Source organism: Odocoileus virginianus, chromosome 20 (assembly GCF_023699985.2).
Source record: "Odocoileus virginianus isolate 20LAN1187 ecotype Illinois chromosome 20, Ovbor_1.2, whole genome shotgun sequence".
Classification (NCBI taxonomy): Eukaryota; Metazoa; Chordata; class Mammalia; order Artiodactyla; family Cervidae; genus Odocoileus; species Odocoileus virginianus.
Window position 1 is genome coordinate 2960290 of NC_069693.1, and position 21719 is coordinate 2982008.

General features: G+C 46.6%; 2 protein-coding genes across 2 annotated transcripts; both read right to left on the reverse strand.

Moving 5' to 3' along the window:
- Positions 1–530: 530 nt before the first annotated feature.
- Positions 531–11610, reverse strand: LOC110138476 (vomeronasal type-1 receptor 4-like). Its single transcript, XM_070451560.1, has 3 exons — positions 11575–11610; positions 10865–11009; positions 531–1459 (listed from the first exon to the last, which is right to left on the reverse strand). Exons 1-3 carry the CDS (start codon positions 11608–11610, stop codon positions 531–533), a joined length of 1110 nt encoding a protein of 369 aa, XP_070307661.1.
- Positions 11611–14736: 3126 nt separating this feature from the next.
- Positions 14737–15666, reverse strand: LOC110138477 (vomeronasal type-1 receptor 4-like). Its single transcript, XM_020895548.2, has one exon. It carries the CDS (start codon positions 15664–15666, stop codon positions 14737–14739), a length of 930 nt encoding a protein of 309 aa, XP_020751207.2.
- Between the last annotated feature and the right edge of the window lie 6053 nt (positions 15667–21719).

The following is a 21719-nucleotide window of genomic DNA, read 5'->3' on the forward strand; positions in this document are numbered from 1 at the left end:
AAGGGTGAATGGCTTCCTCAATAATAACCTGTGTCTTTTCTCAGCAGATAATTTCATGGATTGACTTTCAAATACCCCAAGTTAGCACCTGCATTAAATTAACCTTCTTTGTTCATTGGATTTTACGTACAAATATCAACAAGCATCTACAGCTAGTTACAAAATAATTAAGTCATGGGAATGGGATGTCCAGCATTGTGACTATAGTTGATTACACTGCATTGCATTGTTGGAAAATGCTGAGGGATTCAAACTTTTAAGTTCTCATCAGAAGAAAGCGTTTTTACCATGTGTAGGGAGGGATGCACAGTTGGTAAGGAGAATTGTGGTGATCATTTTGCAACATATACAAGTATTTATATAGTGTAATATTACTTATTCATTATGACTAATGTAATGCTACTTATTTATTATGACTCAATTAAAAAACTTGGTACTGAGTAGTTACAGGATAATTTCTGTTATAATTCAAGCTGTCTGCTAAATACAATAAATTTAAAGTGAGAACTTTAGTCACACCTGCTAACAACTCAAGAGCAGATCCTAGCAGTTCTAGGATCCCTGAGGAGCAGCAGGAAGGGAGAAATGGTGGGAAAACAGGAAAGCAAGACATCAGAGGTCTGTATCAACCATTGTCGAAAATCAAAAAAGGCAGTGATATAAAAATCAAGAATAGAAGTCGCCACATAGATGATGACGAAGGTGACCACCAGCATCAGGATGGTGTGGGCGGCTCTGGTCTCCGAGGGGTATCTGTGGTGCCCAGTGCGGGTGTGAATATACTGCACCCTCTGGTGGTGTCTGTGCAGGAGAAGCACCATGGAGACACTGGACCAGACCATGAGGCCAATAAACACGGCATCTGAGGTGGACCACAGGATGACAATCCCTGCACTGGCACTTGAGGACGAGCAGAACCAATTGCCCTGCATATCCGTATAATTGTGCCTGTTCGGTGAAGCAGTGATTTTCACAGGAACATAGATGTACATTAAAACACTGAATACCCAACAGGCGCAGCAGAAAGAACCTGTGACCCTGGGGGCTCCTCCCCTGAGCAGTGACCTCCCTCCTCTCACAGGGGTGAGCGTGAAGGACTGATAGATACTCAGGACACAGATGGAGCACAGGGTGGTGCTGTGAGCCGCCTTCTGTAAATAGTACACAAATTTGCAGCCGAGACTAGACAGGGGCTTCCTTGACGTGAAAGCTGCCACTGTATGGGGGATGCCCGAGGAGAGAACAACCAGAAGGTTGGCCACAGCCGTGTGCGTGAGAATCATGTCTGTGGGTCTCTTCTTATATCCAAACAATATAGAAGAGATGTGGTAGAAAAAAAGGATGACATTGGCCAGAGACCCAACTCCCATCTGTAAAAGATACATGGTTTTCAGAGCTGCCTGGCTTGTGGTCATATGGACATCTTTCTCAAAAGACATGGAGTGGCTGTCAGAGGGGCCTGGAGCAGAGGAGAGGCTGTGCAGTGATGATATCAGCAGTCCTCTTACAGAACCAGCTAGGGAAGGGAGTCTCACTCTTCAGCTCTCTTGAGAAGAAAAGACACTGTCATACTTCAGAGAAATGGTTTCACCTAGAGAACATACATTTGACATTAGTTATACCTTTCACCATCATAAACTTTTATTTACTCCTATTGATTCGTGTATTCCTGTTCTCCACACGCGTGTGAGTAAGGTCCATGAACGTAGGGACCATGTCTGTCTTGTTCAACAACATTCTTGACCCATAATAATTTTTAAAATATATAACAAGTATATGAATAAGTGACAGGAGATAAAGACAAACTCTACCCCTTTAGAATTCACGATCATCTTGCTTATTACAAGAATGCATAGGGTGATGTCATGGTGATGTCACCAACATGGCCACACAGGAGGCTCCTTCCTCCCATGGACACAGCGAAAATGCTCACACATGGATCAGTTCCTTTGAGAGAAATGCAGAATGACTTGTACATTGAATGACTTGTACATATCGGATGAGTTAGAAATCCCCATGTCAAAATGGGTGGGGAATTCTGGGACACCTGCTCACCATGAACCCCACGCCCAGCACAGTGCCTTCCAATCACAATGAAACCCCCAATGCCTTGCTTCTCTGTCACGGATCTGAACCTCATACCAGCACTCTAACTTTTTAAATTAATTTATTTTGGTTGGAGGCTAATTACTTTACAATATTGTGGTGGTTTTTTGCCATACATTGACATGAGTCAGCCACGGGTGTACGTGTGTCCCCCACCCTGAACCCCCTTATGTCCCTCCCCAGCCCATCCCTCTGGGTTGTCCCCGTGCACCGGCTTTGAGTGCCCTATTTCATGCATCGAACTTGGACTGGTCATCTGTTTCACGTATGGTAATATACATGTTTCAATGCTATTCTTTCAAATCATCCCATCCTCGCCTCCTCCCACAGAGTCCAAAAGTCTGTTCTTTATATCTCTGTCTCTTTTGCTGTCTTGCATGTAGGGTTATCATTACCATCTTTCTAAATTCCATATATATGCGCTAGTATACTGTATTCACGTTTCTCTTTCTGACTTGCTTCACTCTGTATAACAGGCTCCAGTTTCACCCACCTCATTAGAACTGATTCAAATGCTTTCTTTTTAATATCTGAGTAATATTCTATTCTGTGTATGTACCACAACTTTCTTATCCATTCATCTGCCAGTGCACATCTAGGTTGCTTCCATACCCTGGCTATTGTAAACAGTGCTGCGATAAACATTAGGGTACACGTGTCTCTTTCAGTTCTGGTTTCCTTGGTGTGTATGCCCAGCAGTAGGATTGCTGGGTCGTATGGCAGATCTATTTTCAGTTTTTTTAAGGAATCACCACACTGTTTTCCATAGTGGCTGTACTAGTTTGCATTCCCACCAACAGTGTAAGAAGGTTCCCTTTTCTCCACACCATCTCCAGCATTTATTGTTTGTAGACTTTTTGATAGCACCCATTGACTGGCATGAGATGGCACCTCATTGTGGTTTTGATTTCCATTTCTCTGATGATGAGTGATGTTGAGCATTTTAACTTTAAAGGCTGGCCTCAGAGGAAGAGGCCCTCAGATCACTTAGTTCTGGTAGCCAGTGCAGCGGACATCGCTGAGCCCCACGGGACTAAGGAAATAAAAGAGCAGTGGTGAAACGGACCTACTGCCACTCCCCATGGCCTCAGCCCCAGGCTCAGTGCAGATGGACATCGCTGAGCCCCACGGGACTAAGGAAGTAAAAGAGCAGTGGTGAAACGGACCTACTGCCACTCCCCATGGCCTCAGCCCCAGGCTCAGTGCAGATGGACATCGCTGAGCCCCACGGGACTAAGGAAGTAAAAGAGCAGTGGTGAAACGGACCTACTGCCACTCCCCATGGCCTCAGCCCCAGGCTCAGTGCAGATGGACATCGCTGAGCCCCACAGGACTAAGGAAATAAAAGAGCAGTGGTGAAACGGACCTACTGCCACTCCCCATGGCCTCAGCCCCAGGCTCAGTGCAGATGGACATCGCTGAGCCCCACGGGACTAAGGAAATAAAAGAGCAGTGGTGAAACGGGCCTACTGCCACTCCCCATGGCCTCAGCCCCAGGCTCAGTGCAGATGGACATCGCTGAGCCCCACAGGACTAAGGAAATAAAAGAGCAGTGGTGAAACGGACCTACTGCCACTCCCCATGGCCTCAGCCCCAGGCTCAGTGCAGATGGACATCGCTGAGCCCCACGGGACTAAGGAAGTAAAAGAGCAGTGGTGAAACGGACCTACTGCCACTCCCCATGGCCTCAGCCCCAGGCTCAGTGCAGATGGACATCGCTGAGCCCCACAGGACTAAGGAAATAAAAGAGCAGTGGTGAAACGGACCTACTGCCACTCCCCATGGCCTCAGCCCCAGGCTCAGTGCAGATGGACATCGCTGAGCCCCACGGGACTAAGGAAGTAAAAGAGCAGTGGTGAAACGGACCTACTGCCACTCCCCATGGCCTCAGCCCCAGGCTCAGTGCAGATGGACATCGCTGAGCCCCACAGGACTAAGGAAATAAAAGAGCAGTGGTGAAACGGACCTACTGCCACTCCCCATGGCCTCAGCCCCAGGCTCAGTGCAGATGGACATCGCTGAGCCCCACAGGACTAAGGAAGTAAAAGAGCAGTGGTGAAACGGGCCTACTGCCACTCCCCATGGCCTCAGCCCCAGGCTCAGTGCAGATGGACATCGCTGAGCCCCACGGGACTAAGGAAATAAAAGAGCAGTGGTGAAACGGACCTACTGCCACTCCCCATGGCCTCAGCCCCAGGCTCAGTGCAGATGGACATCGCTGAGCCCCACGGGACTAAGGAAGTAAAAGAGCAGTGGTGAAACGGACCTACTGCCACTCCCCATGGCCTCATCCCCAGGCTCAGTGCAGATGGACATCGCTGAGCCCCACAGGACTAAGGAAATAAAAGAGCAGTGGTGAAACGGACCTACTGCCACTCCCCATGGCCTCATCCCCAGGCTCAGTGCAGATGGACATCGCTGAGCCCCACAGGACTAAGGAAGTAAAAGAGCAGTGGTGAAACGGACCTACTGCCACTCCCCATGGCCTCAGCCCCAGGCTCAGTGCAGATGGACATCGCTGAGCCCCACAGGACTAAGGAAATAAAAGAGCAGTGGTGAAACGGACCTACTGCCACTCCCCATGGCCTCAGCCCCAGGCTCAGTGCAGATGGACATCGCTGAGCCCCACAGGACTAAGGAAGTAAAAGAGCAGTGGTGAAACGGACCTACTGCCACTCCCCATGGCCTCAGCCCCAGGCTCAGTGCAGATGGACATCGCTGAGCCCCACAGGACTAAGGAAGTAAAAGAGCAGTGGTGAAACGGACCTACTGCCACTCCCCATGGCCTCAGCCCCAGGCTCAGTGCACATGGGCATTGCTGAGCCCCACAGGACTAAAGAAGTAAAAGAGCAGTGGTGAAACGGACCTACTGCCACTCCCCATGGCCTCAGCCCCAGGCTCAGTGCACATGGGCATTGCTGAGCCCCACGGGACTAAGGAAATAAAAGAGCAGTGGTGAAACGGACCTACTGCCACTCCCCATGGCCTCAGCCCCAGGCTCAGTGCAGATGGGCATTGCTGAGCCCCACAGGACTAAGGAAATAAAAGAGCAGTGGTGAAACGGACCTACTGCCACTCCCCATGGCCTCAGCCCCAGGCTCAGTGCAGCAGGAATAGGCTTGGGCACCCACCACCTCTTTTGAGTTGGACGGCACACACTGTCCACTGCTGCCTGAGGCTCTGGCATCTAACCCTGCATCCAGTAGCTGACTGGGATGCTCTTGGGGAACTGAAGGAGCAAGTGGACACTGTTTCCACATTCTCCCTCTGGCTTGATCCAAACGTAAAATCAAGCCTCCAGCGTCTGCCTGGAAAGGGCCTGTCCACACATCTTATGCCCCAACCTTTGTGGCTGACCCCCAAGGGGTGGACCCTCCAATCACCTTGCCCCAACATCAAGGGTACTCAGCCTACTTGAGTCCCACAGGACTATGTAATACAAAAAATCAGTTTTCACTGGTCACACATAGACCTAAAGAGAAGGGATGGAAAATACAGTCCAGGGAAATGGAAAAGAACGTAGGAGTAACTGTAGTCATCTCAGACAAAATAGACTGTAAGCCAAAACATGCAACAAGAGACAAAGGAGGCCATTACGTAATGACAAACATCAATTCATCAAGGAAATAGAACAACTGTAAATGTCTGTAAGCCCAAACTTGGAGTACTTCAATATATTAAGCACCTGTTAACAGAAATCAAGGGGAAAATAGGCAATCATACAATGATAATATGGACATCAATTCCAGACTCAGCGATAGGGCGATCATATAGAAAATCTATAAAGAATCATTGGATTTAAACTACATATGAGATCGGATGTACTTAAGCATCCAACAGCAGCAGAAAATAGTCTTCTCAAGTGGATGTGGACCATTCTCCATGTGAGTCGTAACATATTTAAGAAGACTGAAATCATTTCAGGCATCTTTTTCAACCACAATGATATGAAACTTCAAAACAATTATTAGAGGAAAATAGGATAAATCACTAATGTGTGGAGATTAAACTTTGTGGATGAAATGAAAAATCAAAAAGGAAAAAAAGATTTCAGAGAAATGAAAGTGGAAATACAAGATAACAAAACTTATGGAAAGCAGTTTAAGAGCTGAACTGATAGCAATGGACATCTATATGAACAAGGAAGAAAAGTCTCAAATAAACAGAATAGCCTTATGCCTCAAAGAACTATAAAAGAATAACAAGTTCAGCCCAAAGGGAAGAAACTTTGAGGTTCTTTGAGGTTCACAGCAGAAATATTGGCATAATTGAGAGGCGTTGTGAATTTGGTTCCAGACCACAGCAATAAAGTCAATGTCATGAAAAAGTGAATCATACACGTTTTTGGCTTCCCAGTGCACATAAAGGTTATACTTGAGATTGCAATCATCACCCCAGTCCATAGACAAGCCTCCTATAAAGTTCTCACTCAACCTCAGAGCGCCTAAAGGATAAAGCAAACATTACCAGACCAAAAGTGAGAAACACAGTCACAGTGGGGACTGCAATACCCCCACTTTCATCAGACAGAAAATCAACATGGAATCACTGGACCAAGCTACACATTAGAACAGTTGGACCTTATAGACCTAACCTGACCCATCTACCCATCAGCAGTAAAAGACACATTTTTCTCAAGAGGACAGAACAGTCACCAGATCAGAGCACATGTTTGGACCCAAACAGGTCTTTTTTAAAAAAGTCTTTATTGACTCTGTTATAATGTTGCTGCTGCTTCTTTTTTTTTTTAATGTTTTGTTTTTTTGGCCAAGAGGCATGTGGGATCATAACTCCTCGACTAGGGGTCGAACCAGCATCCCCTGCTTTGGAAGGCAAAGTCTTAACTAGTGGACCACCAGGGAAGTCCCCCAAAAAAGTCTTTAACAGATTTAAGACTGAAATCACATAAAGTATCTTTTCCAAAGACAGTGATATGAAACAAGTTGCCAATAACAGCAGGAGAGTTGGAGCATTCACAGATACATGGAGATAAACAACCACTCCAGAACAGACTGTGGTCAAAGAAAAATCCAAAGGCATGTTTGGACAACAATGAATGGAAACACACAAACTGAAATTTATGGGATTTGGCACAAGCTTCTCTAAGAGAGATGTTTTCACAACAAATGCCTAGATTAAGGAAAAAAAGATTCTAATGATCAAGCTAACTTTTTACCACATGGAACTAAACAAGACAAAACCCAAACAGGCAAAAGTTAGCAACTACAAGGAAATAAGAAAGAACAGAGTGGAAATAAAAGAAATAAGGGCCAGAAAAACAATACACCCATGGCTGATTCATGTCAATGTATGGCAAAAACCACTACAATATTGTAAAGTAATTAGCCTCCAATTAAAATAAATACATTATTTAAAAAATAAACAGAAAAACAATAGAAAATACCAAGGAGACCACGAGCTGGCGTTTGGAAAGATGAACATTCCCCTTGTCACTGAGCACCGGCAGGAACGTGAGGAGGGAACAGTGACGTCGGACACCTAAGGCGTTTCTAACCCCACGGCTGCCCTCGCCCTTTTCCCACCAGAGCCAAGGCATTCCTTCCCCTCAAAGCAGGAAACCCGTCCTGGCCTCACCTCCCAGCTCCTAGTCGCCCCTCTTCCTGGAGCCCCTCTCCCCGCCACTTCAGTGGTCTGGTCCTTCAGGCTCAGCCTCCTGGCTCCACCTGCTCAGAATCACCTCAGGAGCCTCTGCACCCACAGGTGCGTGGGGACTAGACTGGGAAAGTCACTCTCTCTGTGTAACAGGACAAGCTGGAAGCAGCCTTTCTTAGAAAGAAAGCAGAGAACCCCAGAGTCCTGTTTTCCAACCCCTTTTCTGATGACACACCCCTGCTTTCACAAAACACAATCTAAAGGCAATCTGTCTCTCTTTTGCTCCTGAGCACTTCTTGCTACACTGGTTTCCTCATATTGTCTTGGTTTTCTTTCTTTTTTTACTTTTGTGAATAAAAATGCTTACAATACAGTGGAAGCAGCAGGAGTTCTGTTGTGTTGACAGGTGTGCGTAACTCTTCACAGGTGAGCCCTGAAATCAGAGCTGGTATGTAGCCCAGAGCTGAGGGAATGCCGAGAATGAGCTGCTTAGAGGCATCGTCGTGAGCTGTGGGCAGCGGGACTAACGGAGCCTGGAATAAGGTCCCGCGTGGAGATACAGTGAGAAAGGGGGCAGGGGGACTCCTTCCCCTGCAAGCATAGATCTGTGAGGTCTGCTACAACGAGCAGAGTCCTTGTTAACAACAGGGAGGAGCTCAGTGACTGGACCATCAAGGCTTGGCACACGTTCCAGAGACCCCATCCCTCCTCTCTCATCTTTAGAGACTCCGGGGCACAGGGATCTGTGGTGGACCACCCGCCTCTGCTCCCGGCCTGAGACACTCCCGGGCACACAGCCACCCTCCTCCCAGCAGAGCATGGATGTGGATGCTCAAGGGAGGCCGTGTTGCCCCTGTCCCGCCCAGTCTGAGTTAAGTCTTAAGTCTCTCTCCTGCTGGAGGCAACGTCTCTCTCTCCCAGTCTTTGCCCTGAGATTGAAGAGAAGGAAGCACTCACCTGTTTGGTCTTTGCTTCAGAGCTCTGTGCAGGGACGTGTCACTCTGGATGAGCCCCGAGCACCTGAGGTCATGGTTGTAGGGACGGTATTTCTAGCCTTGGTCTCTCCACAGAGATTCCATTATCATGTCACCTGCTGTGTGGGTGACACTGACTGCATGGGGAGTCTGGGGCGTTTCCAGTGAGGAGCAAATTTTATCCCCAGTGTAAATCATCATCTTCCTCCTTGGGTGATTAAGGACACCTTTTGGCAGTCAGTGGAAAGACTCGGATGGGCAGCCAGATAGCTGGCAGAAAACTTTTCTGTATTCCTTGTGGGAAAAGGGAATTCAGAATCAAAGTTCCATTGGGCACTATAGGGACGGTTTAAGGTGCAGCAATAGCTTCTTTTAAACTATACTTGTAATTGGGGTTATTCCTCAAAGCATTATATGTATTTGCTTTTTTTGTCAGGTGTTAGTAAATTTTACTTTGGCAACAGTTCTTTGAGATTTAATTCACATACCATATACCTTATCCATTTAAAGTATACCACTCATCTACAAGCAATAAATGCTGGAGAGGGTGTGGAGAAAAGGGAACCCTCTTACACTGTTGGTGGGAATGCAAACTAGTACAGCCGCTATGGAAAACAGTGTGGAGATGTCTTAAAAAACTAGAAATAGAACTGCCATATGACCCAGCAATTCCACTCCTGGGCATACACACTGAGGAAACCAGAATTGAAAGAGACACGTGCACCCCAATGTTCATCGCAGCACTGTTTACAATAGCCAGGACATGGAAGCAACCTAGATGCCCATCAGCAGACGAATGGATAAGAAAGCTATGGTACATATACACAATGGAATATCACTCAGCCATTAAAAAGAATACATTTGAATCAGTTCTAATGAGGTGGATGAAACTGGAGCCCATTATACAGAGTGAAGTAAGCCAGAGAGATAAATACCAACACAGTATACTAATGCTTATATATGGAATTTAGAAAGATGGTAATGATAACCCTATATGCAAGACAGAAAAAGAGACACAGATGTATAGAACAGACTTCTGGACTTTATGGGAGAAGGTGAGGGTGGGATGATCTGAGAGAACAGCATCGAAACATGTATATTATCATGTGTGAAACAGATCGCCAGTCTCGGTTGGATGCATGAGACAAGTGCTCCGGGCTGGTGCACTGGGATGACCAGAGGGATGGGATGGGGAGGGAGGTGGGAGGGGGGTTCAGGATGGGAAACACATGTAAATCCATGGCTGACTCATGTCAGTGTATGGCAAAACCCACTACAATATTGTAAAGTAATTAGCCTCCAACTAATAAAAATAAATGGAAAAAAGAAAACAAAACCATGAAGTATACCACTCAATGATCTTAGTTTATTCAGAGTTGTGGTCTTTGTTGTTGTTTAGTGGCCAAGACGTGTTCGACTCTTTGTGACCCCATAGACTCTAGCCTGCCAGGCTCCTCTGTCCACGGGATTTCCCAGGCGAGAATACTGGAGTGGGTTGCCATTTCCTCCTCCGGGGATTCTTCCCAACCCAGGGATCGAACCCACATCTCCTACATTGCAGGCAGAGTCTTACCACTGAGCCACCAGGGAAGCCCATTGTCTCTACTGCACTCAGTTTTAGGAAATTTTCACCAATGTGAAAAGAAAGCCCATATCCTTCATTTTTTTTTTTTGGTTTGTTTCAGATGTATTATTAAACTTCTTATTTTGTATTGAAGTATAGCCAATTAACAATGTTGTGACAGTTTCATGTGGATAGCAAAGGGACTCAGTCATACATATTACATGTATCCATGCTCCCTCAAACTCCCCTCCCATCCAGGTTGACACATAACACTCATGCATTTTCATGTCTCCACAATAATGAGCGTCATCACTGGAGGGTCTAGTGTGCCTATGACTTTATTTACAAAGTTCCGAGGGACTTCCCTGGCAGTCCAGTGGTTAGGACTCTGAGCTTCCAGTGCAGGAGGCCCAATTTCCATCCCCAGTTGGAGAACTAAGATTCCACATGTCAAGCAGCCAAAAAAAAATTTCTTGGTGGGGGAGCGGGGAGTGGCAAAAGAAGTATTTATCACTCCCATGTATGGAAAACTCAATAGTGTACATTCAGCCCAGTTTGGTGGCCTGTTCTTTGACCCTTTTCCAGCTTGGCAGTGGGAGCCACTGACTTTGGACCCAGGGCATGGCCTCCCCAGTGATGTAGATCTCCTCGTATCTGTCACTGTAATTGATCCTGATGGCTTCCACCACCTCAGCCAGAGCACCCTTGTGGTCCAGCTGATGTGTGTGAAGGCAGCGGTGGTGTGCATCTTCCTGTAGACCAGACACCCTAGTCTGACCTTCCCCTTGAACCTCCATCTATTTTTTTAATTAATGTATTTATTTTAATTGGAGGCTCATCACTTTACAATATGGTAGTGGTTTTTGCCATACATTGACATGAATCAGCCATGGGTCTACCTGTGTCCCCCATCGTGACCCCCCTCCCACCTCCCTCCCCATCCCATCCCTCTGGGTCATCCCAGTGCACCAGCCCTGAGCACCCTGTCTCATGCATCGAACCTGGACCGGTGATCCATTTCACATATGGTAATATTCATGTTTCAATGCTATTCTCTTAAATCATCCCACCCTCGCCTTCTCCCACAGAGCCCAAGAGTCTGTTCTTTACATCTGTGTCTCTTTTGCTGTCTCACATATAGGGTCATCGTTACCATCTTTCTAAATTCCGTATATATGTATTAATACACTGTATTAGTGTTTTTCTTTCTGACTTACTTCACTCAGTGTAACAGGCTCCAGTTTCATCCGCCTCATTAGAACTGATTCAAAAGTATTCTTTTTAATGGCTGAGTAACATTCCACGGTGTATGCGTACCACAGCTTTCTTATCCATCCGTCCGCCGATGGACATCTCGGTTGCTTCCATGTCCTGTGGGAGGAGAGGCGCTTTATAATGTGTGGGTCTCTGCCATGCCGCAGTGTGAGTCAGACGCAGGTATGTGTCCTCTGCCTCACGAGCCCCTCCCCCACTCCCTCCCCCTCCCCCACTCCCTCCTCCCCCCACTCCCTCCCCCACTCCCCCTCCCCTCCCCCCTCCCCCTCCCCCACTCCCTCCTCCCCCCACTCCCTCCTCCCCCACTCCCCCTCCCCCTCCCCCCACTCCCTCCCCCCCACTCCCTCCCACCCCCTCCTCCCCCCACTCCCTCCTCCCCCCACTCCCTCCCCCACTCCCTCCCACTCCCCCACTCCCTCCTCCCCCCACTCCCTCCCCCTCCCTTCCCCCCTCCCCCTCCCCCCACTCCCTCCCCCTCCCCCACTCCCTCCTCCCCCCACTCCCTCCCCCACTCCCCCTCCCCTCCCCCTCCCCCTCCCCCACTCCCTCCTCCCCCCACTCCCTCCTCCCCCCACTCCCTCCCCCTCCCTTCCCCCCTCCCCCTCCCCCACTCCCTCCTCCCCCCACTCCCTCCCCCACTCCCCCTCCCCCCACTCCCTCCCCCTCCCCCACTCCCCCTCCCCTCCCCCTTCCCCCTCCCCCACTCCCCCCTCCCCCCACTCCCTCCCCCTCCCCCCCTCCCCCTCCTCCACTCCCTCCTCCCCCCACTCCCCACTCCCTCCTCCCCCCACTCCCCACTCCCCCTCCCCCACTCCCCCTCCCCCTCCCCACTCCCCTCCCCCACGCCCTCCCCACCCCGCTGCTCTAGCTCACCGCAGAGCGCTGACCTGAGCTCCATGCGGTGCAGAGCGGCTTCCCACTGGCTGGCTGTGCACGTGTCAGCGCTGCTCCCTGAAGTCATCCACCTTCTCCCCACCCTGCCTGCCCACAAGTCTGCTCTCTACGTCTGCGCCTCTGTTCCTGCCCCGAAACCGGCTGTGCCCTGTGTGTGTGTTAATGCACGATGTTTCTTTCTCTGTTTCTGACCTACTCTGTTCAGCAGGCTCTCACTTCATCCATTTCAGTTCAGCCGACTCGCGTTCGGGAACCCCATCCTACTGTACCCTGTGGGCAGGGCGGCCGCCAGCTCTGTGCTGTTTATATAGTAGGTCCTTATTAGTTATCTATTTATATACAGCAGTGTGAAAAAGGAAGTAGATTTGAAATTGCTTCTAATCAATTATGTTAAAACTAAAAATAAGTCATAGGCATTTAGCTCATTACTGTTTAAAAGGAGATTGTCTATCGCTAAGTATACTTTTCTTATTGGTCACATTTTATTACCTTTTCATACACTTTAGTAGGAAAAACAGTAAGTAAAATAACAGTACTTTTAGATAAACATTGAAATAATTCACTCATATTAAAACAAATTCCATAAAAGTTAAAGGAAATTCTTCACACAAAAGGTAAGTTACACCAAAGAGGAAAACACTTTAAAAAAAAGAACTACGACCATTGGAAAACGTAATCATATTGATACATGCATAAACTATACCTCTTCATTGCTTTTTTTTGTATAAGACACAACCAGTTCATGACAGAGAAAGGTCATAGCATTAATTGTCAATAATAACACATGCCTGCATGCTAAGTTGCTTCAGTCAAGTGCAACTCTTCGTGACCTACTGAGCTGCAGCCCGCCGTGGGGTTCTCCAGGCGAGAATACTGGAGGGGGCTGTTACGCCCTCCTCCAGGGGATCTGCTCCACCCAGCAATCGAACCTGCGTCTCTCACATCTCCTGCATTGGCAGGTGGGTTTGGGAATCCATACTTGATGGCTGAAACATCACTGAAAAATAGCTATACCTTAAAACCTTAAAGTTTTAAAGTGGGACTTAAATAATTACACTCCAAAAAGATGGCAAAAAAAACCAAACAGAAAAAATAGATTGGACAAATAGAAACAAATCTCAGGTTGCAAAATGCCATCAAGAAAACTATATTTTCAAGGAACAGATTTTTTTTTTTAAAAAAAGCAACTTCTGGTTTGTCCTTCAGATTACATGATTAATCAATTAAGTTTATTGAGGGTCCTCCATGTAAACAATCCAGGTTTAAAGGAGAAGCAAGCCTTTGAACAACATGGATTTTCTGTGTAACACTACAGCATACTGGCGAATTAAGAGTGAAGTACAGTTACAGGAAATACAGGAAATTTTCCTGTGTGTTGTCTTCATCTCAGGAATCAGATCTTCACCCGAAAAAGACTCATATTTACGGAGACCTATATTGGATTGCGCACCAGTGTGTCGGGTAATAGCCTCAACACATGGAGATAAAGTTTGTGGAAACTCTTGAAATGTTCCTGAGAAAGGAGGTTTCCTTCAGACAGCTGCATTGGTCAAGACGGAAATAGTTTCCTCAATAATGGTGGGTAGGTTTTTCGAGCAGATAATTTCATGGATGGATTTTCAGCTCTCCTAAGGTATCGCTGCATCCAATGAACCTTTTCAATTCAATGGAGTTTATGTAGAAACGTACTGAGTGCTCAGCTGCTCAGTCGTATCCGACCCTTTGCAATGCCATGGACAGAGGAGCCTGGTAGGCTACAGTCCCTGGGATTTTTCAGGCAAGAATACTGCAGTGGGTTGCCATTTCCTCCTCCAGAGTATTGAGTGCAAACATCAAAAGCTATCAACTTACAGAATAAACAACTCAAGGGGGTAGAGTGTACCTCATGGTGAATATAGTCAATTATAATCATTGAATACTTGACAAATGCTAAGAGACTTGACCTTCAAAGTTCTGATGGGGACTTCCCTAGCAGTCCAGTGGTTAAGACTTCAAGCTTCTGCTGCAGGGGTGCAGGTTCAATCCCTGGTCTGGGAACTAAGATCCCACATGTTGCATAGCCAAATAATAACCAAAAACTAACTAAATAAATGTGGCAAAATTCTGATCACAAGAAAATAATTCGTATCATCTGTGAAGGTAGAGGGATGGTAACTAGACTTACTGTGGTCATTTTGGACACAAATATCCATTCATTATGTTGTCTATCTGAAATTAATATAATTGTACATCGATTAACAAAGAATGATACTGAGTACTTACAGAATAGGTACAATTATTATTGAAGGTGTTGACTAGATATTTAGCACTTTATTCATACATTCTAATGACTGAAAAACAGAACCTAGGAGTTCTGGCAGCCCTCAGGAGCAGCAGGAGTGTGGAAATAGTGGGGAAACAAGAAGCCAAGACATTAGCGACCTGGAGCAACCACAGACGAAAATCTGAAGAGGCACTGATATGAAAAACAAAACTGTAATTCAGCAGGTAGAAGATGACATAGGTGACCATGAGCATCAGGATGGTTTGGGCGGCTCTGGTCTCCAGGGGGCATCCGTGGTGCCCAGTGGCGGTGTGAATATACTGCACCCTCTGGCGGTGTCTGAGCAGGAGAAACACCATGGAGCCACTGGACCAGACCATGAGGGTAATAAAAATGGCATCAAAGATGAACCACAAGTAGCCAAAGCCTGTGACAGTACCTGAGGCTGAGCAGAACCAATTGCCTTGGGAATCCGTAGAGTTGTGTGTCTCCCATGGACCAGTGATTTTCAGAGGAACAGGGATGTATATTAAGAGACTGAGTATCCAGCAGGTGCAGCAGGAAGGACCAGTGACCCTGGGGGCCCTTCCTCTGAGCATCACCCACTCCGCTCTCCTGGGGATGAGAGTGAAGGACTGATAGGTGGTCAGGACGCAGGTGGAGCACAGGGTGGTGCCGCGAGCCACCCTCTGGATGTAATACACAAACTTACACCCAAGGCTGGACAGGGGCTTCCTCAAAACAAAAGCAGCCATTGTGTAGGGAACCCCAGAGGACAGAAGAAACAAAAGATTGGACAGGGCCATGTGGGTGAGAATCGTGTGTGCAGGTCTCTGCTTGTGGCCAAGCAAGACTGGAGAGATGTTGCGGGAGAAAAGGATGGCATTGGCCAGAGACCCAACTCCTAACTGTGTCAGATACGTGGTTTTCAGGGCTGCCTGGCTTATGGTTCTCAGGGCATCTTTGTGAAAAGACATGGAGAGGACTTCGGAGTGGCCTGGAGCAGACAAGAGACTCTGCAGATAGAGACACCAGCAATCTTCTTATGTAACTCACAGTGGACAAGGATTCCCACATTTTACTTCTCCTGAAAAGAGAAGACTCTGTCATAGTCCAGAGAAATGAGTTTACCTGGATAACATGTTCCTGATAGCAGTTAAAGCATCCACCATTATTATTTTATATTTTTAAATTTACTTTTATTTAAATTTTTTAAATTGGGGGCTAATTGCTCTACAATGCTTTGATAGCTTCTGCTGTAGAACAGTGTGAATCAGACATAAGTATACGTGTATAAATATATATCCTCTTCCTCTTGAGCCTCCCCTGTCTCCCAACTGTACCCCTCGAGGTCATCACCGAGCTGAGCTCCCCGTGTTATACAACAGCTTTCTATTTGCTTTTATATCCTGATCTCCTATCTCCATGTAAGGTCTGTCTGTCAACTTTGGAAACATGTCTGCCTTCTTCAGCAACATTGTTGGCTTAGTTCAACTATTATCAACGTCATTATTCTCAGAAAAAAAATAACAAACAAACAAATTTGTAGGCAGTCAAAAAAATACCCAAATGGTGAAAGAATCTTGAGAAAGAACAACAAACCATGAAACTTCTTTATTTCAAACTGTATGTCAAATTTATAGTAACAGAAACACTATGGTATGGGCATTTAAACAGACAGATCAATGGAGCAGAATAAAGAGGCAAAAACAAACCCAAGCTCCACTGGTTAATTAAATTTTGACAGAGGCACCAAGAATATATAACAGAAAAAGGACAGTTTCTTCAACAAGTGCTGTTTGGAAAACTGAACATCCACATCTAAAGACTGAAACTGGTAGTCAAAAACCTACCAAATTCTGACTGAATGGAAAAAAATGTAATGCATGTGTAAGAGATGTTAATTAGGCTTACTGTAACCAACTGGCTGGCGGCATAGATAAATACTGAATCATTATTTTATACACATGAATCTGATAGAATGTTATGTCAGTTATGGCCCAATTTTAAAAACTAAAAGAAAAGCTGCAGACTATCTTACATCACACACAAAAATAGCCTCAACTGGGCTAAGACTGGGATGTAAGAGTTGAAACCATGAAACTCTGAGAGGAAAGAAGTGAGCTCCTTGACACTGATCCTGGTCATAATGGTTTGAATTTAACGACAAAAGCAAAGGTAAACAAATGGGAGTGTATCACACAAGACCTCAGCAGAGCAAAGGAAACCATGAAAAGGCAGCTATGCAGTAGGAGACAATGTTGGCAATCCACATACCCAGTAATGAGTGAACATCCAAAATATAGAAAGAGTTTATGGAAAAACCCAAAACCCGGTTTAAAATGTACAAAGGACTCAAATAGACATTTTCCCAAAGACAGCAAACAAAGGGCCAGGTGCTCAATATCTCTCGTCATCAGATCAGAATCCCAAAGTGATAGCGTCTCTCGCTTGTTAGTGTCTGTTCCGCAAAAGACATGCGGTAACAAATTGGCAGGGATGTGGGGAAAAAGGGACACTTACACACTGTTGGTGGGAACGTAAGTGGGTACAGCCTCTGCGGAGAATGTTAAATTTCCCCAGAAACTAAAACAAGGTCTGCCATACGACCCAGCAGTCCTGCTTCTAGTATATATGTACAAGGGGATGAAATCAAGATCCCGAAGCACTTTCTGGACCCCTGTGTTCATCGCTGCAGTGTTACAGGAGCCAAGACGTGGAAGCAGCCCGTGTCCACTGATGGATGAACAGATTAGGAAGCTGAGGCGCTTTATACAGGAGTATAACTCAGTTTTTAAAAGGTGGAAATCCTTCCTTTTGCAACAGCATGGATAAAACCCGAGGACACTTTGGTGTGTGAAATATCCAGACACAGATATCTGCCATTCCCTTCTCCATTTCTCTCAATTATAGACAAAATCATTAAAAAAAAAAATCAGTCTCATAGAAAGAGAGTCGAATGGTGGTCGCCTGGGAACTGGGGTTGGGGAAAGGGGAGAAGATGGTAATGGGGTACAATCTTTCAGTTATAAGGTGAACAAGGTCTGAGGGTTAATGTAGAACCTGGTGACCACAGGTGATGACACCTAATATGTGAGGCAGCAGATGCATCAGTTCAGTCAACTGCGGGCTCCTTCAAAATGTGAAACTGGAGCCCATTATACAGAGCGAAGTAAGCCAGAAAGATAAAGACCATTACAGTATACTAACACATATATATGGACTTTAGAAAGATGGTAACGATAACCCTATATGCAAAACAGAAAAAGAGACTCAGATGTATAGAACAGACTTGTGGACTCTGGGAGAAGGCGAGGGTGGGATGTTTCAAGAGAACAGCATTGAAACATGTATATTATCTAGGGTGAAACAGATAACCAGCCCAGGTTGGGTACATAAGACAAGTGCTCGGGCCTGGTGCACTGGGAAGACCCAGAGGGATCGGGTGGAGAGGGAGGTGGGAGGGGGGACTGGGATGGGGAATACATGTAAATCCATGGCTAATTCATTTCAATGTATAACAAAAACTACTGTAATGATGTAAAGTAATTAGCCTCCAACTAATAAATAAATAAATAAATAAATAAAATAAAAACAAAAAAAACCAAAATGTGCACTTATATTAAATCATGATGTACATTTTAGATTCACTGCCATTTCAGTAATCGATTATGGCCCATCGCCTCTTTCCTCTTGGGCTGAGTATTTGCTGGGGTGAGCGATGTGGCCATCGCTAGTGCTTGTCCATTCTGTGGGCCACACAACGATCACCTCACAGGGTAAGTGCCTCTCTGAAACCGATAGTTATCACCCGGAATTGCAGGACACACCTGCCCCCACACGGCCCGTGACCCCCAGCCGCACACAGTCCCAGCCGGGGAGGCACCATCACAGCCGGGGCAGACGTGAACCCACAGAAGGGGCCCCTGTGCTGAGACAGGCGCACACGGTCTAGTGCCTGCTGCCCCCGGGGGCCCCTCTGCACCCGCAGGTGTGGGCGGAGCAGCCCGGGCATGGAGGTGTCCGTGAATTTGGACAGGTAGTGAAAAAAGCTAATCACTCAGTCATGTCCGACTCTTCACGACCCCAGGGACTGTAGCCCTCCAGGCTTCTCTGTCCACGGGATTCTCCAGGCAAGAGTTCTGGGGAGGGCAGCTGCTTCCTTCTCCAGGGCATTTTCCTGACCCGGGGGTTGGATCTGGGTCTCCTGCCTTGCAGGCAGCTTCTTTACCGTCTGAGTCACCACAGAAGCCCAGTTTGGACAAGGTGGGAATCCTATTCACAAAGGGCCTCCCACTTAATATAAGCATCTCCAAAGGCTCTTCTAACACCCTCACTCTTTAAGGTAGAGGATTTCAACATATGAATATTTGTGGGACACAAACATCAACTTGTGGCGCGGCCCAGAGTACGTTTCACTGTATTTCCAAATATAAAACATTGAATCATCACAGAGGCTACTCCTTCAATTCCTAAGTCCAATCTTTTCAAAATCTAACAATGCTTATTTTCTAACATTTACACTACTATGGCAGGTTGGAAAGTTAACTGGATTCTGTCTCAATACAGATTCTTTTTTCTTTCCCCTGCTGCTCATCGTAATAAGGCTGAGGCCATTTTGCCATTCAGTTAGAGAGAGGAAGACATGAGTCACACTGACATACATAACATGAAACACAGGGAGAACTATGAAGGCAAATCATGGCAGAAATTACTGGGCCGGCTTCATGCAGTGAAGGAGGATGTTGGTGTTACAGGGCAGCCTTTCTCTCTATGTTTCTGTCTGTATGTGTCTGTCACTGGATCTTATTTCAGGACTCTCAGGTTCTAACCCAAACTGTTGCATATCAACCTATTCCATCATATTCACACCCAACCCTAATCAATTAGGTCCAAGGTCAGTAGACACTTTTATACAAAGTTGAGAAGCTCGCTGCTCTGGTCACACAGGACTTGGTAGAGATTCCATCCACGGTGACCCCCTACCTGTCCCCCTCATTCTCAGGGGCCCCAGGACTCCGGATTTGCCGTGAACTCACGGCTCTGGTCCCACTCAGATACACACCCCAGCACATTCCCACCTTCCACCTGCCATCCAGCCAGGGCATGGACGGGGCAGCTCAGGACGAGGCCGGGAGCACCTGTCCTGCCCAAGGTGCTGACAGCACAGCTCTGGGCGCCTCTCCTGCTGGAGAGCCTGCTCTCCCGTTTCCTGCCCTGAGACCGAACACAAGGGCGCACTCACCTGCCTGCACTTGGCTCCACAGGGAAGTGTCAGTCAGGACGGGCCCCAGTTATAGGGACGGGGTCCCTGGGCCCGATCTCCCCACAGAGGAGCCATTATCATGTCATCTGGAGCGGAGGTGACACTGTCTGCACGGAGAGTCTGGGGCGTCTCCAGGGAGGAGCAGATCCTACCCCCAGTGCTCCTCACCCTCACCCACGCCTGGGACCTGTGACGACTCCTGGCAATTACTGAGAAGGTCCACAAGGGCAGCTGAGCAGAGGGCAGGGAGAGTTTTCTGTGTTCCCTGTGGGAGAACCCAAGTGTAGAGTGAAAGTCATAACGGGGAGGGACACTCACAGAGCACCAGGGCTCCCTTCACTGTTTCCTGCTGGGCATTTTCCTTCATGGTCTCAGTTTTCCAGACTTTTCCAAAGTGTGTTCACACTGATCATCAACATGTGAATGGAGGCTGGGCTTTCTCCTCTGTTTGAGTTCCGTTACCTTTCCTCATTATAGCCTCAGGTCTATTTTATCTGGAAACACAACTCTGAAGGCAGTATCTCCCTCCTTAGAAAACTCAGACGTCCCTCACATCCACATACTCTGCAAGGAGACTATAATTTGCCCTAAGTCACCTGCAGATCCTTTTCCTTGGGTCTCTTATTGGACCACCAGCTCATCTCCACTTGCTGTGTCATTCGGACTGGAAAGGAGACAAAGTAGACTTTAAAATGGAGACTGTTTCAAGAGACAAAGGACACTATTAATGATCAAAGGTTACATTTAAAAAGAAGATATAGCAATTGTAAATCCATATGCACCCAACAGAGGAGCACCTCAATATAGAAGGGAATATTCACCATCCCAACTACATCAATGGACAGATCACCCAGACAGAAAATAAATTAAAAAACACATTAAACCAACTAGATCTCACCACTTTTATTCAACCTAATTTCGAAATTTCCAGCCATAGTAATCAGAGAAGAAAAAGAAATCAAACAAATCCACATTTGAAAGGAAATGGTAAAACTGTCATTGTTTGCAGATGATGCAGTGTTATATATAACTAATTCTAAAGATGTATCAGAAAACTGCTAGAGCTCATTGATGAATTCAATAACACTGCAGTAGACAAAATTAATACACAGAAATCTCTCACATTTCTGTACATTAGAACAACAAACTTTCAGAAAAAGAAATTAAGGAAACAGTCCATTTACCATTGCATCAGGAATAAAATATCTCTGAATAAACCTACTGAAGGAGATAGAAGAACTATACTTGAAAAGTCTGAGATGCTGATGAAAGAAACTGAAGTGACACAAAGGAGGGACAGATATATTCTGCTCTCAGATGGAAGAATCAATACTGTTAAGATGATTATACTGTTACCGAAAATGGGGTCCAGCTGCTCACCACTCAAAAGCCATTACAGGCCAGGTTGGTGAAAAGAACGTTTGCTTTATTTTAGATGCAGGTGACGTGGGGGTGTGGGGTGATGTCTGTCCAATGGCCAAGTCCCTCTACTGACAATCAGTGGGTGAGAGGTTTTATAGACAGGGGCGAGGGGCTACATGCAGAAACAGCACCGTCAGCTCTAACAGTCATCTTGAAATTGGTCCTTGGTGGTCTGACCAGTGTCGTCTTGTTTTAGGTGCAGTTAGTGCTCAGTTCCGTGGTTTGTTCCCATTTCTTTAAGGCCAGTTCTTGGAATTGTGGCACCTTTTGTGAGGCTACAGTATGGTCATGATGTAGTTAACTTCTTCCACCCAGTGGGAGGTTTCAGCGTCTGCAAGACAG

What these genes read in the sequence shown, in the direction of transcription:
- LOC110138476 (XM_070451560.1), bottom strand. Translation starts at nt 11,610, where the DNA reads ATGTCCATCGGCGGACGGATGGATAAGAAAGCTGTG. An exon ending in GGATGGATAAGAAAGCTGTG is followed by an intron (nt 11,010 to 11,574) that starts GTACGCATACAC and finishes TCTGGTCTACAG; the next exon opens with GAAGATGCACACCACCGCTG. An exon ending in GGCCATGCCCTGGGTCCAAA is followed by an intron (nt 1,460 to 10,864) that starts GTCAGTGGCTCC and finishes CCTCTGCTCCAG; the next exon opens with GCCCCTCTGACAGCCACTCC.
- LOC110138477 (XM_020895548.2), bottom strand. Translation starts at nt 15,666, where the DNA reads ATGTCTTTTCACAAAGATGCCCTGAGAACCATAAGCCAGGCAGCCCTG.